General features: G+C 49.5%; 6 protein-coding genes across 6 annotated transcripts; 2 read left to right on the top strand and 4 right to left on the bottom strand.

Moving 5' to 3' along the window:
- Positions 1–44: 44 nt before the first annotated feature.
- On the bottom strand, positions 45–803 carry EI90DRAFT_3076073 (uncharacterized protein; the record flags this gene model as incomplete). Its single annotated transcript, XM_039061623.1, has 1 exon — positions 45–803. A coding segment is annotated over exon 1 (464 nt), but the record flags the coding sequence as incomplete, so codon positions are not given.
- Positions 804–2,210: 1,407 nt separating this feature from the next.
- EI90DRAFT_3076068 (uncharacterized protein) lies at positions 2,211–4,190 on the bottom strand. The gene is made up of 4 exons (XM_039061622.1): positions 3,819–4,190; positions 3,611–3,794; positions 3,049–3,559; positions 2,211–2,985 (listed from the first exon to the last, which is right to left on the bottom strand). The coding sequence occupies exons 1-4, from the start codon at positions 3,994–3,996 to the stop codon at positions 2,521–2,523; spliced, it is 1,338 nt and encodes a 445-aa protein (XP_038911313.1). The 5' UTR covers positions 3,997–4,190; the 3' UTR covers positions 2,211–2,520.
- A 995-nt stretch (positions 4,191–5,185) lies between these two features.
- Positions 5,186–6,311, top strand: EI90DRAFT_3076063 (uncharacterized protein). Its single transcript, XM_039061621.1, has 2 exons — positions 5,186–5,668; positions 5,725–6,311. Exons 1-2 carry the CDS (start codon positions 5,345–5,347, stop codon positions 6,268–6,270), a joined length of 870 nt encoding a protein of 289 aa, XP_038911312.1. The 5' UTR covers positions 5,186–5,344; the 3' UTR covers positions 6,271–6,311.
- A 1,857-nt stretch (positions 6,312–8,168) lies between these two features.
- EI90DRAFT_3130089 (uncharacterized protein) lies at positions 8,169–12,902 on the top strand (the record flags this gene model as incomplete). The annotated part of the gene is made up of 5 exons (XM_039064273.1): positions 8,169–8,339; positions 8,398–8,543; positions 8,599–8,749; positions 8,804–10,393; positions 10,440–12,902. The coding sequence occupies 5 exons, from the start codon at positions 8,169–8,171 to the stop codon at positions 12,900–12,902; spliced, it is 4,521 nt and encodes a 1,506-aa protein (XP_038911311.1).
- Positions 12,903–13,099: 197 nt separating this feature from the next.
- EI90DRAFT_3076047 (uncharacterized protein) lies at positions 13,100–14,022 on the bottom strand. Its single transcript, XM_039061620.1, has 2 exons — positions 13,806–14,022; positions 13,100–13,736 (listed from the first exon to the last, which is right to left on the bottom strand). The coding sequence occupies exon 2, from the start codon at positions 13,578–13,580 to the stop codon at positions 13,125–13,127; it is 456 nt and encodes a 151-aa protein (XP_038911310.1). The 5' UTR covers positions 13,581–13,736; positions 13,806–14,022; the 3' UTR covers positions 13,100–13,124.
- Positions 14,023–16,062: 2,040 nt separating this feature from the next.
- EI90DRAFT_2362128 (uncharacterized protein) lies at positions 16,063–17,179 on the bottom strand. Its single transcript, XM_039052922.1, has 4 exons — positions 17,036–17,179; positions 16,452–16,980; positions 16,321–16,370; positions 16,063–16,267 (listed from the first exon to the last, which is right to left on the bottom strand). Exons 1-3 carry the CDS (start codon positions 17,056–17,058, stop codon positions 16,362–16,364), a joined length of 561 nt encoding a protein of 186 aa, XP_038911309.1. The 5' UTR covers positions 17,059–17,179; the 3' UTR covers positions 16,063–16,267; positions 16,321–16,361.
- Between the last annotated feature and the right edge of the window lie 633 nt (positions 17,180–17,812).

Here is a 17,812-nt window from a genome sequence, read left to right as displayed (position 1 = left end):
AGATGTTGGTGGAAGCTTACGTAATCCGGCGTCTCTTTTAGTTCCCACGCATCGTGCTGGACAAAGAATCCTTTGCTCCTTCTCCACTCCTTCTCCAGGACGGTGTCGTGGTGTTCTGCATGAATGCTGACTTGTGGAACCTTCGCTGATGTCTCTATTGCCGAGCCGTGAATGACTCGAGATTGATGGTACTGCGCGCGCACTCTAAGCTACTTGCTCGTCTTGAGCCGCTATCGGATTCCATTCCAACCCCCCGAGATCAATACCTTCCATCTCATTTTGCGGTGTAATACACCAACCACCGATTCTTGGAACCCTCTTAACCCCCCCAGTGACGATCCATGGTGTACTGCTTTCTCCTGAGGGCGGGAATGCTGAGCTTCCTGAAAATAGAACGTCGATAATAATATCCCCATCGCCACAATCCAAAGCGCCTCGAAAAGGCCCGGTATCCGCATCCATCGGATTTTCTCCAGTGATATCTTGGGGACGGAGTTGTTCCCCCACCCAAGAACATCCTGCACCCAAGCCATGGCGAACTTCCCTGGCCCAGTTGAAGACGCGTCCGATTTGATATTTCACAAACGCGTCACGGCGTCTTGTCGCTGTTTCAGCCAATGCATGTTCCAGAGCTCTAAATCGCGCAAGGGATGCCTCAGCTTGGTCTGGGAGCCAGGTATCCTGTGCATCATAGTTAATTAGAAACCCTTCTCTGTACGCTTCCCGTGCACTTTGGAAGTGGGGTAGCGGTCCTGTGGGGAACGGATTTGGGCCACATTTCATGGAGATGTAGCGTAGAGCCCAGTGACCCTGCAAGAACGTGGCAAATGACTAATAATCGTTCTTGTAGTCAGCAAGCATAGTCGTACTGCGGCATTGTGGGCTACTGACATCGCGTCGCTTATGCCTAGTTGGTGCTGTTTGACTATGCCCTCCCGCAGCACTGTGAGAAAGGGACTCATTCTGACTCATTGCAGCGGGCAGGAGCGGAGCTCAGGGAGTGTGTGGGGCCACGAGATTGTACAACGCAGCCGCATTGCTTATAAATCCAAAAAGTAAACCTTACAACTCATCTTGCGAGAATTAACTGATTGCGGGCCTTGCAATATATAGCCAGAGTGAATCCAACACGAAAATATATGCACACGCGAAAGAAATCCAAATTGACAGGAAGACGTCACGACAACGCACGGCACGAAGCCCGCCGGTTGTACCAAGCCACCCGAAGCACGGAAGAAATCATCCCATCCTTCCGCTCTCACAACAACCGGATGCGGTCCGGTGCCTCCTCATTTTCGATTCAAGTCACCAACAGACAGATAATGAGAGGGCGTACTACGGAGGCAAAGGAAAACAACGTATAAGACATGGAGATCGGTTTCAATGGGTAGATAGGCCGAGTCACCATAAGCTTGCGGCGCAATCGCTAGTCCTCAAGCCATGCCAAGAGAATTTTTGATCCGGTGCCAAGAAAAACCAGAATGACTGAGACTGATCGAAGGGAAAGTCAGGTTAGCGAGGTTTGTTACTTAGCGTGTAAGTGAACAATCCTAATGAGAAACTGGAGGGGGGGAGGGTGAATTGGAGCCAGTCCGTGAAGTACGGTGGATAACATGTGTAAAGTTATGGATTAGCTAGGGTTTATACTTCAGCGTATGAGTAAGCGGCAGCGGACGTTTGATTAAACAGTCCTGATGGGGAACTAGAAGGGGTTGAAGGAGCAGGGTGGGTGTCGTGCAAGGTTACGTTGTCGTTGAGCGGTGGCGGATGATATTGTACCCATCTACATCAGGTGTACAGTAATTTAGAACGTGTTTGTTGCAGGTTCAAACATTCATAGTGCAGATACGAAGATATTTAAGGCTGCCGCTGCGCCTGTAGGCAGGATCCCAGCCTCTACTAAAGTAGACCGCGAGGTCATTCCCGTCATTCCGGTACAATAAACAATACAGGGGGGGGTGGTTGTGGAATTGACTAATGTTTGATGGTGAATAGTCGAGTGTTAGGGACGGTGGGGACATGCAGTAGTTCCAATCACAACAACATTCAGCCAACTACACGATGTGTACATAGTTCAGGTCAAACTAAAGAGCGGCGTCGAACCCCATTAATTCGGTTATAAATGCCTAAAAAGACGGACAGAGACGGTACGCCAGTGAAACCATTAACAAGGTCGGCGCGTAGGGCCTATACATCACAACCCGAGGTATCCTGGCTCCTGGAAGTTGGACAAGTTGGACACCATTATGCACTATAATTATATTTACCTAGCATGTTACGCCAGGCTACAGGTTCCAACAAAGAACACTTCGACAAGAGAAGGGGGAGCGGCTTTCTCTCCTCAGTTCTGTTGTACGCAAACTGAGGAAAGATCTAAAACCAAACAATTCTGCTTATAAGCAGGTGAAGCACAAGAATACCAAGAATAGACGTTTAATGCCGCAAGCTCAACAACATGAGTTGTCACAGCATATGTTAAAGCCAAGATTTCGAACTTCATATCATATTGGAGCCTCACCACTAGATGACGCGATTCGAAAGCTGTATTCTGCTAAGCCATTTGCAATGTTCTTCATGAAGTGCCGCAATCACGTTGTCATCTTCCGTATTCCCACCTACAGGTCCATAGAAGGCCTCGGTGCCTTCATCATCCTGATAGCCCTTAATCCCTGACGAGCGCACATCAAGTAGACCCCTTGCATGAGCATCCTTGAGTCGCCGACATGGCACGACTTTGTACGTCCTCATGTATTGTCCTGACTTGAAACCTGGACAAGCGCGGTAGCCATGGGGATCCACCGTGACGAGGAGTTCAGCCAGAGGACCGAATGTCCGTTGCGAGGCTATGTATTTGTAGAGCTCGATGCTGGTGTAATGGCTAAGGTAAGGCTTGACACATTTGTATGCACTGGGCCCAACCTCGAGGCATAGAGTAACCGTTTTTATTCGAGGAAATTGAGCTACCTTGTCTAAGATCTCGTGTGGCTGAATTTAAATTTGACCATTTCAATCGTTCACAACCGGAGAATGAATGTTTCTCGCACATACCCAATCTCCATCGCGATTGATGTCAATTAGGAGCTCTTCCAGGTGTGGACAGCCCGCACAAATTTCATCGAGCTGCTCTGGGGAAAGAACTGATCGCGACCACACATTTCCGCGGTTGTAGAGCCTGAGCCTTTTGAGCGAGCGGCCAAACCGGGCAAAGATAGAGACAGGGATATCTCCAGTAAGTTCCTCAAGGTCGAGCTCCTCCAGGGCAGAAGGAACCTCGCGAAGGAATTCAGCAATGCGGCGTTTGACTCCCAAATGGTCTTTACTCAAAGGGGGAGCTCGACCCATCAGCTTGATGGAACGAAGGGAGTGCATTTGATCAACCACGTCAAGGAGGATGTCAGAAAAGTATGTGAACTGTAATTCTATGAGGCTATTCCATGGGATACCATGGCGCCACGATTCATCGGTGTGAATACTGTTGACAGAAAGTCTCCGAAGGGAGGAGAGGATTTGTCCTTCCCCAAGTGTGCGTTTGCGCACCATGCCAGGTACAATATGACAGCTAATTGTTTTGGCATTAGAAAAGGAATGACAAGAAGATAACACAACGAACCGAAGGTCCGTCAGATATATCATGCGGGGAAGCAGATCCAGGGTCTTTTCTAGAATTCGCCTCTCCACCTCCTCAGCGTCCTCCCCAATCACGTAGGAAGGATCAATGATTACTTTTCGGACGTATGAGAGGAGTGATGGGTTGTCTTCTAATCGCTTGAGGAGGTGGAGTTCAAACTCCGGCGCTCCCCTGCCCCATTAGCAGCCACATATTTGAATGACCCGAAACCGGATAACGGTAGTGAACCTATAAAAGTCACGGCTGACAAGACTAACAGACAGAAGAGAATTGAATGGCGATGCGGCGAGCTGCTCTATAATGTGACAGTAGATGTCTCCGTTTAGCGCAACCGCACTGGGGCCAGTGCGCTTAACCGAGTTGTGCATCGCAGCAGAGGTAGTGGAAGCTTGGCGATAGCCTTGGGTCTGGACTTTGAGCTTGGGAGGCTGAAAGTACAACGCTATCAATCGTGGCGTCCAGTCTTTATCTGCGAAACGGCAGTTCCCGAAGGTTCTGGTGGTCTGTCGCGGCGTTTATCACAATCCTCAGGCTCGTGTTGCCTTCCTTGCTCCCCTTTTCTATTTTACAAGGCGAGTGAACGGTTCAAAAAAACGGAGATAAGGATTGGAGGTGTATGACGGAGTTTGGTGCAGAAGTGCTGTGTGCGACCAGCGACGGCCCCAATAACCGCCGAAGCCTCTAAGTAATCCGGGTAAAATATACTGAGGTGGAGACAGGCGGGTAACACAGACAATAGCAACACACAAGAAGAAGTGATAAAAGAGCCAAACAGGAGACAAACCTGCTAGCGTTATCAGATACGGGTTATCATGGGTTATGTAAGCCTTCGATTTCCATTGAGGGACTCCGTTCACGGCTATAAAGGATTGTTTCGAACCTAGCTTTCAACTTAACCAGGAATGGTTGGCCTTTTTTGATTATTTATGTATTGTCCCTTCCCATTACGAATCAGGCTTTGTTTTCTTGATGACTTGGGCCTGCGGATCGATTTTGCTTCTGTCTCAATATACTATTGGTGTCGCCACGAGAGCCCCGCCTTATGATTCTTCGTTTAGAAGCATGCTGGGTAAGGGACGTGCGCACATATCTTATTGTCCACCTCTTTTCCCGGCTTAAACTGACCATGAGGGCGGTATGAGAGCAAGTATTCACAGATACGCAAAAGCGCCATTCGATCATGATCTTATGAAGATCTAGCGTGTTGGGCGCTTGTTTGTTGGCTCCCACGGGAACTGATCTCCCCTGGACGACATGTGTACCACGTCAGGGTCCCTATCGTGTGAGGCTGTGAAATATACTGATTTCCTGGTACTTAATCGGGTGGCAACCATGGCGTCAATCATCCCTCCCTTTACACTCCCCCAGGATGTCGGAGCAGAAATCGAACGTCCTCAAACGCCTTGGAGGCAACATGCTTCCCGTCAAAGCCGTAACTGCCACAATCCGAGGGACGGTGGCTACCGTACAACTTCCGATGAATTTCTCCCATTGGGGTGTGCTAAGTCCTGTGCTCGCCGTCCTTCGCCGCCTGACAATATTTTTTTGGGATGGAAAGGGGACAATAATCCTATCGAACCGTTGAATGTTAGAGGGCGAGACGTCCTATTGCTTGGTCTTGCCGCTGGTATCTCAGATGTGCTCCCAGTCGATGGGGTAATCGGGGGCATTGCACATGTAAATCCAGCTGGCTTCCTGGCAACTCACGGAGAACACATGATTGTGCATCTTGGTTTGGATGCACTCGAGGCTCACGCCAGCGAGGCACATGGAAAAGCCCGTCAGAATGCATCCATTGAATGGCATGTTACCAGCCCCAGCACTGATGGTTTCTGGGGACTCGAGACGACGGCAGTCCATAAGTTCCAACTCAGCGTGCGTCACAAGTTGTTCGAAAAACATGCGACGCTGGAGCCTGTTCGTATGCCATCTTTCCGCAAGTTGACCCTGGCTGAGGGCATTGTTTCCACGGGTCCGGGCTGGTTTTGCCCTTACGTGTATTCCACTCATCGTCAACCTTTGGTGTCACGAATCAATGAGGTATAGTTCACTGCACCCCCTTCGGAGAGAACACATCTCACGTTTCTTCTCGCCAGATTTCCTTCGTTCAACTCCGCGAGCCAATCATCGCTGCTGATCAGATCCTAGCCTTTCAACTCGTCGGCTTTTTCAAATCCATATTCGGACGCCTCATCTCCTTTGTAAATCCGTCGCCCACATTTCAACCTCCCAAGACCCCTTCAATGTCTCGCGCGCTCGTGTGCATCGCTGGAATATCACCTTTCAGAGGCCTTTGGTCCCAAGGTCGAAGGCCCGATCAGTGCAAGATGTGGTTCCACATCATGAATGGAGTGCCTGGAATAGCAATTCCAGTGGTCGACTCATCTCCGCTCTTGGCTTGGCACGGGAAGGATCTTGGCGAACTAGAGATGCAAGACCTTGCTGAGGTCGTGGAGTACGTTTCGACGCTCTTGGACCCAGCATACCAGATCGACCTTTCTACGTTGAACGCGGCGCTGGAGTGTATGATCGGGAATGCAATTGCGGGGAGGAAAGCAGCGAAGAAACTTGATAGCGATTTCGACCTTGATCGCACTGGAATCCTAGTGATCAAATATGGTACAGCCGCAGTGACTGTTTGATAGATATTTCAAGCTCATCCTCGTATCACTCGGCTTTCCGGGAATTGTTTCTCTCACATTTATGTCCATTTTCCTCGAGATTTCGGTTGAGCACAGAAAATAAATACTTATTCCATAGTGCAGACATTAGGGAGGTGCGGACGTATAGCGCACACGCCGAATACGCGTTCATACGGAAATGTTGGACATGGCATAATCATCAAACAAGGCATTCGCTGGGTCGAGTTCCAGAATAAGTGCTTTGCTGTCTTCTCGGCATGCCACGAAGACAGAAAAGACAACACACTGTTCTCAATGAAACTAACCAGTGGACACCAAAGGGAGAATGTGTCCATGAAGAAGGCGGGGATCGGAGCCAAAGGCACCAAAGAGGACCGAGAGTGACCTAGGGAGGCTGCGGAGGCTGCCCTCCAGTTCTAGATGGATGAATCATCGGAACCGCTGGAGTGAGCCTTGACATGCAGAAAATCCACGGGGACAAGCCGTTGCCGGATAGCGCGAGGGAGTGCACAGGAAATAGGTCCAGAGAGACAAAATCCAAAGGGGACGATGATCGAAGCCAGGAGACCACCACCCAATGGTTATAAAACTGTGGAAAGGATCTGGCAAGGTGAGTGAAAAAGAGGGGGCGTGGCTACCTTCAACTGGTAAGTGGCTCCACCCTCCCCAGGCATTCAGGAAAGCGTGTGTTGTACCTCGATAACAATGAAAAAATGGTTGAGTGGGGAGAAGCACATGGCCGAGTTGCAAGTAGGACAAGACACGAGGCCGGAAAAGATGTCGGATTGATCGAGATTCTGAATCTGGAGGCCCAAAGAACGGAGGCTGTCATGAGCAAGAACAACAGAAAAGGGGAGTTGAACGCTGGTAGCGAAGAAAATTAGATGACAGCCCACAGGGCTCAAAAGGCGAAACACAAGGTAAAATGGACTGGTAATCTGCTAAAGAGATGAGAAACATTTTATGGAAGATGGGAGTGTGATGATTTCAATCACGGAGAAGGCTTGCTAACGCCAAACAAGAATTGAAATCGGAAACAGAGGCAGCCCCAAACCTAATAGGTCAGCCGGAAGGCTATAAGGAACTGAGCGTGCAGAATGGAGGAAATTCGAGATTGCAAGGCGATGGAGACACACGGGCACGAATCTTGGGGATCAACAATTGATTAACAATTTTGCGGAGGACAGTGATCGGGGAATGCTGAAGGACGAGGACACAAAGAAGTGAATTGAGCAATTAGGATTGTTACACAGACGCGCGCGTCCACGGAGCGAAAACGACTGGGTACGAGTCTGGTTGTTACATAACCGCAAGACGCTTGAGAGTGATGCGCAGTACATGCAGTGGGGTCATGGACCTTGTAGAGTTTGTCGGCGAGGCGCGAAAAGGTTGCAGAGAACGGTTTTTACATAATGATAGCTGGAAAACCATAAGCTCTCCCTCTCCGATAGGCTTTGACGCACAGCCGACGGTCACTTCCTTGTTTCCTTGTATCCAGAAACCGTGTATAGAATCTGATTGCGCCTCCGTGATAAGACCGTGATGAGACGCCGGCAGGATTCCAGCCTCTGCGTGGGGGCGTGCCACGCTTACCGCCGGCCCCGGTGTGAAGCGATCTGCGAGCTGTCATGATGCCCCAGAAACGTCCAGGTCAATACTCGTCCTGTTGCAGCTCTTCTCTCGCAATAGATAAGCCAGGACTTAATGTCATCGTCCGTCCCACTCCGAGTCATGTCACCGCGCGGACCTCATAGAATTCACCGCTGATGTTGGATTAAATATGCTATGCTCTTCCTCATCCTTCCATAATCAGACGGAAGGCCTCGTGGCTCTGAGTGTATAGGGGCTCACACGTGCGTTGCGTGCCCAAAGCTTCCTCTCCTCCATCACCTTCGACCATGTCGGTGCGGCAAAATGCTCAAGCTCTCAGGCAAAAGGTCGATGATCTCCTCGTGGAGGGGGTTGACATCGCGGTCCCAATTCTCAAGGTCGTCAATGCTACGGCTGATTGGTGTCCCCCTCTAAAGATGGCGACTGGTGGTGCACTCTCCATCCTCGACGAGGTTAAGGTTGGCAAATTTTTTGCCTGGCCATGAACGAAAGTTCACGCTAGTTTGCACCATGTAGAAGTTCAAGGACAACAAGAAGGAATGGACGGATTTTGGGAAATACGTGGTCGACACCGTAGCCGAGGTGGTTTCAGCCATGAAATCTTATGATGCGTCAGCGGAAGAGGCAAAACCGTGGGTGGAGAGTGTCACAGAGCTTGATAGGTAAGTTGTTTTTGTTTTTGGTGGTCTTGGGATCGTTGCTCACATGAAGTCTCAGGGCGCTACAGAAGATTAAGTCCGAAATCGAACGAAGACTGAAAAAAGTAGAGAAACGACCGGCTGTCCTAAACGTAGTGTCCTACCTCAGAGACCCAGGAAAAATTGATGGCCTAAAGAAAGACTTTGACAAAGCATTGGCGTCGTTTCAGGTAGCTTTCCTTATGTATACGTTCCATAACCATCCTCATTTCCGGTCGATGCAGCTTAAGGCGAATCTAATAGGTGGTGCAAAATTAGCGGCCATAGAACGTCGTCTACAGGATGACAAAATCCTTGATAGTCTCCGGTACCCTCATATCGCCCAGGATGATTTCACTCAGGCGTGCCTAGAAGGAACTAGGATTGATCTCACGGAGCGTATCATGTCATGGTGCCGCAACACTGGAGAGTGTGAGAACCGGCTAATGCTATTGACTGCTGTGGCTGGTGCCGGAAAGACTTCGATTGCACTCACGATAGCAGAACGATGTGCTAGTGAAGGGGACGTTGCACTGTTACTGCACTTCTTCTTTAAAGCGGGAGAACGGTCGCGGCCTGATTTTCTGTTCAGCAGCATAGCTCGAACTCTGGCAGACCATGACCCGGTTTACCGCACTTTCATCGTCTCTGCTCTTCGAAACGACCCTTCCCTCTCAACGGCCCTACTTGCAAAGCAATTCGAAAATTTTGTGGCCTTGCCTCTCCTTCATAAACCTCCACCTCCCGACCGTCCCATGGTGGTTATCATCGATGCTTTAGATGAGTGTGACAAAGAAGTGTTCGTGCCCTTTGCCGATATCCTTCGGAAGGAAGTGCCCAGGCTACCATCTTCCATAAAATTCTTTATCACATCAAGACATACTGATCTTGTTAAACGCTCCCTCTCACCCCAATTCCCTATTGGTCGTCTCGCTATTGACCTTTCGGATGACACAAATGTGCAGGACTGTGCTACATATATACGTTTCGAGCTGCAAAAGCTGAAGGATTGGCATCCTGATTTACGGCGTAATCTTCAGGATGAGGATAAAACAGTTCGGGAAATCCTGGAACGCGCAAGTGGCTTGTTTGTTTGGATCAGCACGATCTTTCGCTACATGAAGACAGCCAACAAGGATCCCATGAGGACGTTAGAGGGCTTGCTCAACACTGGTGCCGAACGATCAAAGGTCCCTGCCGAGGGAATGATGGACCGCTTATATACAAGCATTCTGAAGAAGTGCGATTGGGAAGATGAAGATTTTGCCCATGACTATCCAATCGTGATGGGTGCAATTTTTGTCGCACAGCAGCCTCTGTCCATCACAGCCTGGGATGCAATTTTGTCACCTTTCCTCAAGTTTTCTGTTCGATATTCATTGGCTGAACTTGCTCCTCTACTCTCAGGAGTTGAGGATTCTCACCTTCCGGTTCGCATCTTACACCAATCTTTCCGCGACTTTATCGTCGATCGGATTGATCCCCCATCAATCAGCCCTCGTTGCATCCTAGTAGATGTAGGGTCGGAGAATGCCAGAGTTGCCCTGCGATGCACTGAGATCCTGAACCAGGATCTTCGCTTTGTAAAGGGCTTAGGAATGATTGAAAACTTGTCTGAAAAAGATGAGCTGCCACTCATTCCCTCGGAGTCATCTGAGCACTCTCATTATGCATGTCGCTATATTGTCCATCACCTCAGTGGAGTCCAGGAACCATCACAGGAGCTCGATGAGTTAGTTGGCGTGTTTCTCAGTCAGCAAGCAACTCGCTGGGTGGAGGCCTGCGTGAGAATGGAGGGCTACATTAGTATCTCGTTACTCCCTGAGTGGGCTAAGGTGTGGTTTATCAATGTTGCTAATGAGACTATCTAAGATCTTTCAGTTGGCTGTTGGCCACAGGTCAAAAGGTGCTGTCCACACACTGGCCAGTGTGCTTGTCCAACTTGCATCGAATTTGAACTTTTTTGCAAGATTCCAGGAGGCATATGAGGCAGCGAACGATTCCGTTGTACTCTGCCGTTACCTTCTTTCGGTGGACTTGGGGTCCTCCCTGGATTTAGCCAGATCACTTGGGGCTCTTTATTCAGCCCTTTCCAAACTTGGACGGCACTCAGAGGCACTTCCATTCATTGAAGAAAGTGTCAACCTCTGCCGCCAGCTAGTTGCTGTTCACCCAGGCTCATACACCCCGGATTTGGCCCTGTCACTCAACAATCTATTTAATGCTCTTTCCAATCTTGGACGGCACTCGGAGGCGCTCCCATTCATTGAAGAAAGTGTCAGCCTCCGGCGCCAGCTGGTTTCTGTTCACCCAGAATCATACACCCCGGATTTGGCCCTGTCACTCAACAATCTATTTACTGCTCTTTCCAATCTCGGACGGCACTCGGAGGCCCTCCCATTCATTGAAGAAAGTGTCAGCCTCCAGCGCCAGCTGGTTTCTGTTCACCCAGGATCATACACCCCGGATTTGGCCTTGTCACTCAACAATCTATATGATGCTCTTTCCAAACTCGGACGGCACTCGGAGGCGCTCTCATTCATTGAAGAAAGCGTCAGCCTCTACCACCAGCTGGCTGCTGTTCACCCGGGATCATACACCCCAGATTTGGCTGGGTCACTCGACAATCTATATTTTGCTCTTTCCCAACTCGGACAGCACTCGGAGGCGCTCCCATTCATTGAAGAAAGTGTCAGCCTCTACCACCAGCTGGTTTCTGTTCACCCAGGATCATACACCCCAGATTTGGCACGGTCACTCAACAATCTATGTGATGCTCTTTCCAAACTCGGACGGCACTCGGAGGCCCTCCCATTCATTGAAGAAAGCGTCAGCCTCTACCGCCAGCTGGTTTCTGTTCACCCAGGATCATGCACCCCAGATTTGGCTGGGTCACTCAACAATCTATATGATGCTCTTTCCAAACTCGGACGGCACTCGGAGGCGCTCCCATTCATTGAAGAAAGCGTCAGCCTCTACCGCCAGCTGGTTTCTGTTCACCCAGGATCATACACCCCAGATTTGGCTGGGTCACTCAACAATCTATATTTTGCTCTTTCCCAACTCGGACAGCACTCGGATCCGCTCTCATTCATTGAAGAAAGTGTCAGCCTCTGGCGCCAGCTGGTTGCTGTTCACCCAGGATCATACACCCCATATTTGGCCCTGTCACTCAACAATCTATATGATGCTCGTTCCAATCTCGGACAGCACTCGGAGGCGCTCCCATTTATCGAAGAAAGCGTCAGCCTCTACCGCCAGCTGGTTGCTGTTCACCCAGGATCATATACCCCAGATTTGGCCCGGTCACTCAACAATCTATGTTTTGCTCTTTCCCAACTCGGACAGCACTCGGAGGCGCTCCCATTCATTGAAGAAAGTGTCAGCCTCTACCGCCAGCTGGTTGCTGTTCACCCAGGATCATACACCCCAGATTTGGCACGGTCACTCAACAATCTATATGATGCTCTTTCCAAACTCGGACGGCACTCGGAGGCCCTCCCATCCATTGAGGAAAGCGTCAGCCTCTGCCGCCAGCTGGTTTCTGTTCACCCAGGATCATACACCCCAGATTTGGCTGGGTCACTCAACAATCTATATGATGCTCTTTCCAAACTCGGACGGCACTCGGAGGCGCTCCCATTTATCGAAGAAAGCGTCAGCCTCTACCGCCAGCTGGTTTCTGTTCACCCAGGATCATATACCCCAGATTTGGCCCGGTCACTCAACAATCTATATTTTGCTCTTTCCCAACTCGGACAGCACTCGGAGGCGCTCCCATTCATTGAAGAAAGTGTCAGCCTCTACCGCCAGCTGGTTGCTGTTCACCCAGGATCATACACCCCATATTTGGCCCTGTCACTCAACAATCTATATGATGCCCGTTCCAATCTCGGACGACACTCGGAGGCGCTCCCATTTATCGAAGAAAGCGTCAGCCTCTACCGCCAGCTGGTTGCTGTTCACCCAGGATCATACACCCCAGATTTGGCCCTGTCACTCAACAATCTATATGATGCTCTTTCCAATCTCGGACGGCACCCGGAGGCGCTCCCATTTATCGAAGAAAGCGTCAGCCTCTACCGCCAGCTGGTCGCTGTTCACCCAGGATCATACACCCCATATTTGGCCCGGTCACTCAACAATCTGTATTTTGCTCTTTCCCAACTCGGACAGCACTCGGAGGCGCTCCCATTCATCGAAGAAAGCGTGAAACTCCGGCGCCAGCTGGTTGAAATCAACCCAGGAGCATACACCCCACAATTGGCCAGTTCACTCAAAAACCTTCGCAACGCTCTTTCCAATCTTGGACGTCATTCCGAGGCACAAATGGTCCACAGTTGAGCCACCCAAGTCCCGTGGTTCATCCTGTCATTGCGTTTCTTTGCTACCTACTCATGGAGAACGCTGACAAATCCAATCTCAATTGTTTTTTATTGGACACTATGAATAAGTAGTTACAGCCGCTACACCCACAACAGATCGCAGTTGCAACTTATAATCTCAATGGTTAAATATGAAGGATACTCATTTCTTTATCTGGCACATTTTCCTTCCCATCGCCCATCACCGATATACTGGTCCATGTTTCTGCATACCATGGTAAGCGACGACGTCGAAGCTTGATGGGTGATGAATGTTGATGCAACCAAAAGACCCAATCGACAGGTCCACATTGTCCGGTGTATCATGAGGGGGGTGTGGAAGTGGAGAACTAGTGAAGCTAGCTAGTTCAACTCTTCGGTCCCAATACGTAACAAGCTTCGATTCGAGGCTATTATCTTGACAAACAATACATATTCCTTTCGAACGTTCGAAGGGAGCTGAAAGTCCGAAGTGTGTGAGACTGATTGGTTGTGACGCCATCAGGAGTGGCGGGCTTGACTGCGTCAGACTCGACTCGGCGCATTCCTGTGTCTTGGCTTCAGCCTCTGCTTCGGAGACACCGGTCTCATTCCACCCACCTGTTGCCCCCAACCCTCGCATTCTTGGGGGGGCGCCGCTTTCCTCGTGCCCGGTCATATCGTTGAAGCATTTCTGTGCCGCCCTCCGTAGTTGTCTGGTTTTCCCTTGTCATTACCTTTGCGCACGCCATCATCCCGAAGTCTAGTTCCAATTCATTCAGATGATTATGAAGACAAGGTTTGCTTTTTGTGCGGGTACTTTCAAGGACATTCGGTATGTTTCTTTATTTCTTTTACACTTTCTCCCGTCATTGCATGTAATGATCGTCCTCCTTCATACCAGTATGTTCCACGTGGGCAGTTGGCGCTCCGAACACGTAGAATCTATATTTTGCCAGAGCAGGGATCGAAAATGGCACTTTTCGGAATCGAATGGGGGGGAAGTCTCTTGCATTGGTGCAGAGGTCGTGAGTTCCTGAGGTTGAAGCTCGGGCGATGTCGGTGGGGGCGGAGTGAATGATGGGGCGAAGTGGGTAGTAATGGATCAGGGGAGCCGTGGGAGGCCTCCTTTCTGGAGTAAATAGGTAAGGGCGTATACGTGGGATGGTAATGTTCAATTTTTTGTGGGTGAATAGGGTTAGGTTGGGTTACTAATTCTCCGTTCTGCAGGTTATCCTTTTCTGGGAGACTCACTGGTGATGATGACTTTTCTAGCCTGACGGAGGTGAACAATGCGAAGACCGAGTGCATTTTTCATTCGTCCATTCCTTCTCAGTCACAAACGACAGCGACTTTAACAACCATGTAGATTGATGCTTGCGCTACTCACATATATATAAGGGCGGGACGTGCAGCTGGCTGCAGCGAGTCAACAATACAATGCCGAATTATGGGATCGAGGATGTAATCTTGAGAAAGGCACTCATTACGGATCAGGCCAGGAGCGGAGCTCAGGGAGTGTGTGTGGCCACAATTGTATTCCTTTTTGGTTTTTCTTGGCACCGGATCAAAAATTCTCTTGGCGTGGTTTGAAATCGCGCCGCAAGCGCAAGCTTATGGTGACTCTACCCTTGGAAATCGATCTCCATGTCTTATACACTTTCCCCGATTGTTTTCCTTTGCCTCTGTAGTACACCCTCATTATCTGTCCGTTAGTGACTTGAATCGAAACTGAGGAGGCACCCAGTTGTTGTGAGAGCGGAAGGATGGGCTGGTTTCTTCTGTTGGAATATCAACGCTCATCGACAACAGCCGAGCTGCAGCGTGGATTGGGGAGTCTTTATTTTAACTTAATATCGTCGTGACTAACAACGACTATACCTTTTGTTTCAGAGTCGCGATACCACGCGCTCCCAATTTTCTTTGTCTTATATCGCCAGTTGTCACTGGCAATCGCTTTAAGCGATATTGGCTCCAGTCGTATAAGTTACGCTGGACGCCGTAATTTTTCTCCCTCCCTCAGTTCTCCATTACGAGACTGAGGTGATACCATTTCTTTCCTATCTGTGTTTGCGCATAACTCATTGTATTTTCATGTTATAGTTACGCGCGATAGGTAAAAATATCTTAATACTAGTTCTCCATTACGCGACTGAGTTACGCGCGATAGCTCCTATTTCATTATCTTCCTTGCTGCTCCCTGATCCGAGCAGCTCGTGTGGTACAACCGGTGGCTTTGTGCCGTGCGTCGTCGTGACGGGCGCCGTCCTCCTGGGCTATCGGCCATTTATCAATTCGGGTTTCTTTCGAGCGGTGCGTATATTTTCGTGTTTGGATTCACTCTGGCTATTGCAAGGCCCGAAATCAGCTCTACGGATCCTCACAGGTCGAGTTGTAAGGTTTGCTCTTTGGGGGCTTATCAACAATGCGGCTGCTACGCTTCAAAAATCATGACGTAGTAATCGATCTAGAACGTGTTTGTTGCAGGTTTAATCATTCATCATGCGCCTCTTCAGATACGAAGATATTTAAGGCTGCCGCCACGCCAGTAGGCAGGATTCCAGAGTAGACCGCGAGGTCATTCCGTCCAGACAAGAAACAATACAGAGGGGGATGGTTGTTGAATTGACTATACGATGTGTAGCTATACAGCTCAGGTCAGCCGAATTCAACCCCGTTAATTCAGGGCCTATACATCACAACCTGAGGCATCCTGGGTCCTACAAGTTGGACAAGTTGGACACCATGAACTATATTTACCTAGCATGTTACGCTAGGTTACAGGAGCTAACGAACAACACTTTGACAAGAGAAGGGGGAGTGACTTTCTCACCTCAGTTCTGTTGCACGCAAACTCAGGAAATATGTAAAACCAAACAATTCTGCTTGTTAGCAAGCGAAGCACAAGCTTGGTAACAAGAATACCAGCAAGCTCAACAACATGAGTCGTCACGGCGTACGTATGTTAAAGCCAATATTTCGAATTTTTACATCATATTGGAGCCTCACCACTAGATGACACGATTCGAACGCCACATTGCACTAAGCCGTTCGCAACGATCTTCATGAAGTGCCGCAATCACGTTGTCATCTTCCGTATTCCCACCTACAGGTCCATAGAAGGCCTCGGTGCCTTTATCATCGTGACAGCCCTCAATCCCTGACGAGCGCACATCAAGTAGACCCCTTGCATGAGCATCCTTGAGTCGCCGACATGGCACGACTTTGTACGTCCTCATGTATTGTCCTGGCTTGAAGGGGAAGAAACCTGGATAAGCGCGGTAGCCATGGGGATCCACCGTGACGAGGAGTTCAGCCAGAGGACCGAATGTCCGTTGCGAGGCTATGTATTTGTAGAGCTGGATGCTGGTGTAATGGCTAAGGTAAGGCTTGACACATTTGTATGCACTGGGCCCAACCTCGAGGCATAGAGCAACCGTTTTTATTCGAGGAAATTGAGCTACCTTGTCTAAGATCTCGTGTGGCTGAATTTTAAATTTGACCATTTCAATCGTTCAACAACCGAAGAATGAATGTTCCTCGTACATACCCAATCACCATCGCGATTGATGTCAATCAGGAGCTCTTCCAGGTGTGGACAGCCCGTACAAATCTCATCGAGCTGCTCTGGGGAAAGAACTGATCGCGAGCCCACCTTCCCATCATTTCCGCGGTTGTAGAGCCTGAGCCTTTTGAGCGAGCGGCCAAACCGGGCAAAGATAGAGACAGGGATATCTCCAGTAAGTTCCTCAAGGTCGAGCTCTTCCAGGGCAGAAGGGACCTCGCGAAGGAACTCAGCAATGCGGCGTTTGGCTCCCAAATGGTCTTCACTCATGATTTGCCAAGGGGGAACTTGACCCGTTAGCTTGATGGAACGAAGGGAGTGCATTTGATCAACCACGTCAAGGAGGATATCAGAAAAGTATGTGAACTGTAATTCTTTAAGGCTATCCCATGGGATACCATGACGCCACGATTCATCGGTTTGAACACTGTCGATAGAAAGTCTCCGAAGGGATGAGAGGATTTGTCCTTCTTCAAGTGTGTTGTTCCGCTCAATGTCAGGTACAATATGAAAGCTACATAATTGTTTTGGCATTAGAAAAGGAGTGACAAGAAGATAACACAACGAACCAGAGGTCCGTCAGATATATCATGCGGGGAAGCAGATGCAGGGTCTTTTCTAGAATTCGCCTCTCCACCTCCTCACCGTCCTCATCAATCACGTATGCAGGATCGATGATTACTTTGCGGACGTATGAGAGGAGTGATGGATTGTCTTCTAATCGCTTGAGGAGGTGGAGTTCAAACTCCGGCGCACCCCCTGGGCCCCATTGGGAGCCACCTATTTGAATGACCCGAAACCGGATAACGGTAGTGAACTTATAAAAGGCACGACTGACAAGACTAACAGACAGAAGAGAATTGAATGGCGATGCGGCGAGCTGCTCTATAATATGATAGTAGATGTCACCGTTTAGCGCAACCGCACTGGGGCCATTGAGATTAACCATCGCAGCAGAGGTAGAGATACGCAAGGGAAACTTAGAGATAGCCTTGGTCTTGGGAGGGCTCAAAGTACAACGCTATCGTGCTGATTATCTGCGAAACGGCAGTTCCCGAAGGCTCTGGTACCGTGCCCCCGCTTTTATCACCATCCTCAGGCTCATATGCTTTCCTTGCTCCCTTTTCTATTTTACAGGGCGGTCATGAGTGAACGATTTTTTAAAAAAAAAGGAAACGGTGATAAAGATTGGAGGTCTATGACGGAGTTTGGTGCAGATGGACTGTGTGCGACCAGCGACGGTCCCGACAACCGAAGCCTCTGGATTTGCAAGCGATCCGGGCGAAATATACTGAGGTGGAGACAGGGGATCGTGGCGGCTAAGCGCAAAAAATAGCAACACACAA

This window comes from Cantharellus anzutake (genome assembly GCF_015039405.1).
Source record: "Cantharellus anzutake strain C23 chromosome Unknown EI90scaffold_63, whole genome shotgun sequence".
In the NCBI taxonomy this organism is placed as follows: Eukaryota; Fungi; Basidiomycota; class Agaricomycetes; order Cantharellales; family Hydnaceae; genus Cantharellus; species Cantharellus anzutake.
This window is presented reverse-complemented; position numbering and strand designations above follow the sequence as displayed.

What these genes read in the sequence shown, in the direction of transcription:
- EI90DRAFT_3076068 (XM_039061622.1), bottom strand. Translation starts at nt 3,996, where the DNA reads ATGCACAACTCGGTTAAGCGCACTGGCCCCAGTGCGGTTGCGCTAAAC. An exon ending in ATATATCTGACGGACCTTCG is followed by an intron (nt 3,560 to 3,610) that starts GTTCGTTGTGTT and finishes CAAAACAATTAG; the next exon opens with CTGTCATATTGTACCTGGCA. An exon ending in TCAATCGCGATGGAGATTGG is followed by an intron (nt 2,986 to 3,048) that starts GTATGTGCGAGA and finishes ATTTAAATTCAG; the next exon opens with CCACACGAGATCTTAGACAA.
- EI90DRAFT_3076063 (XM_039061621.1), top strand. Translation starts at nt 5,345, where the DNA reads ATGATTGTGCATCTTGGTTTGGATGCACTCGAGGCTCACGCCAGCGAG. An exon ending in TGGTGTCACGAATCAATGAG is followed by an intron (nt 5,669 to 5,724) that starts GTATAGTTCACT and finishes TCTTCTCGCCAG; the next exon opens with ATTTCCTTCGTTCAACTCCG.
- EI90DRAFT_3076047 (XM_039061620.1), bottom strand. Translation starts at nt 13,580, where the DNA reads ATGACCGGGCACGAGGAAAGCGGCGCCCCCCCAAGAATGCGAGGGTTG.
- EI90DRAFT_2362128 (XM_039052922.1), bottom strand. Translation starts at nt 17,058, where the DNA reads ATGATATATCTGACGGACCTCTG. An exon ending in ATATATCTGACGGACCTCTG is followed by an intron (nt 16,981 to 17,035) that starts GTTCGTTGTGTT and finishes ACAATTATGTAG; the next exon opens with CTTTCATATTGTACCTGACA.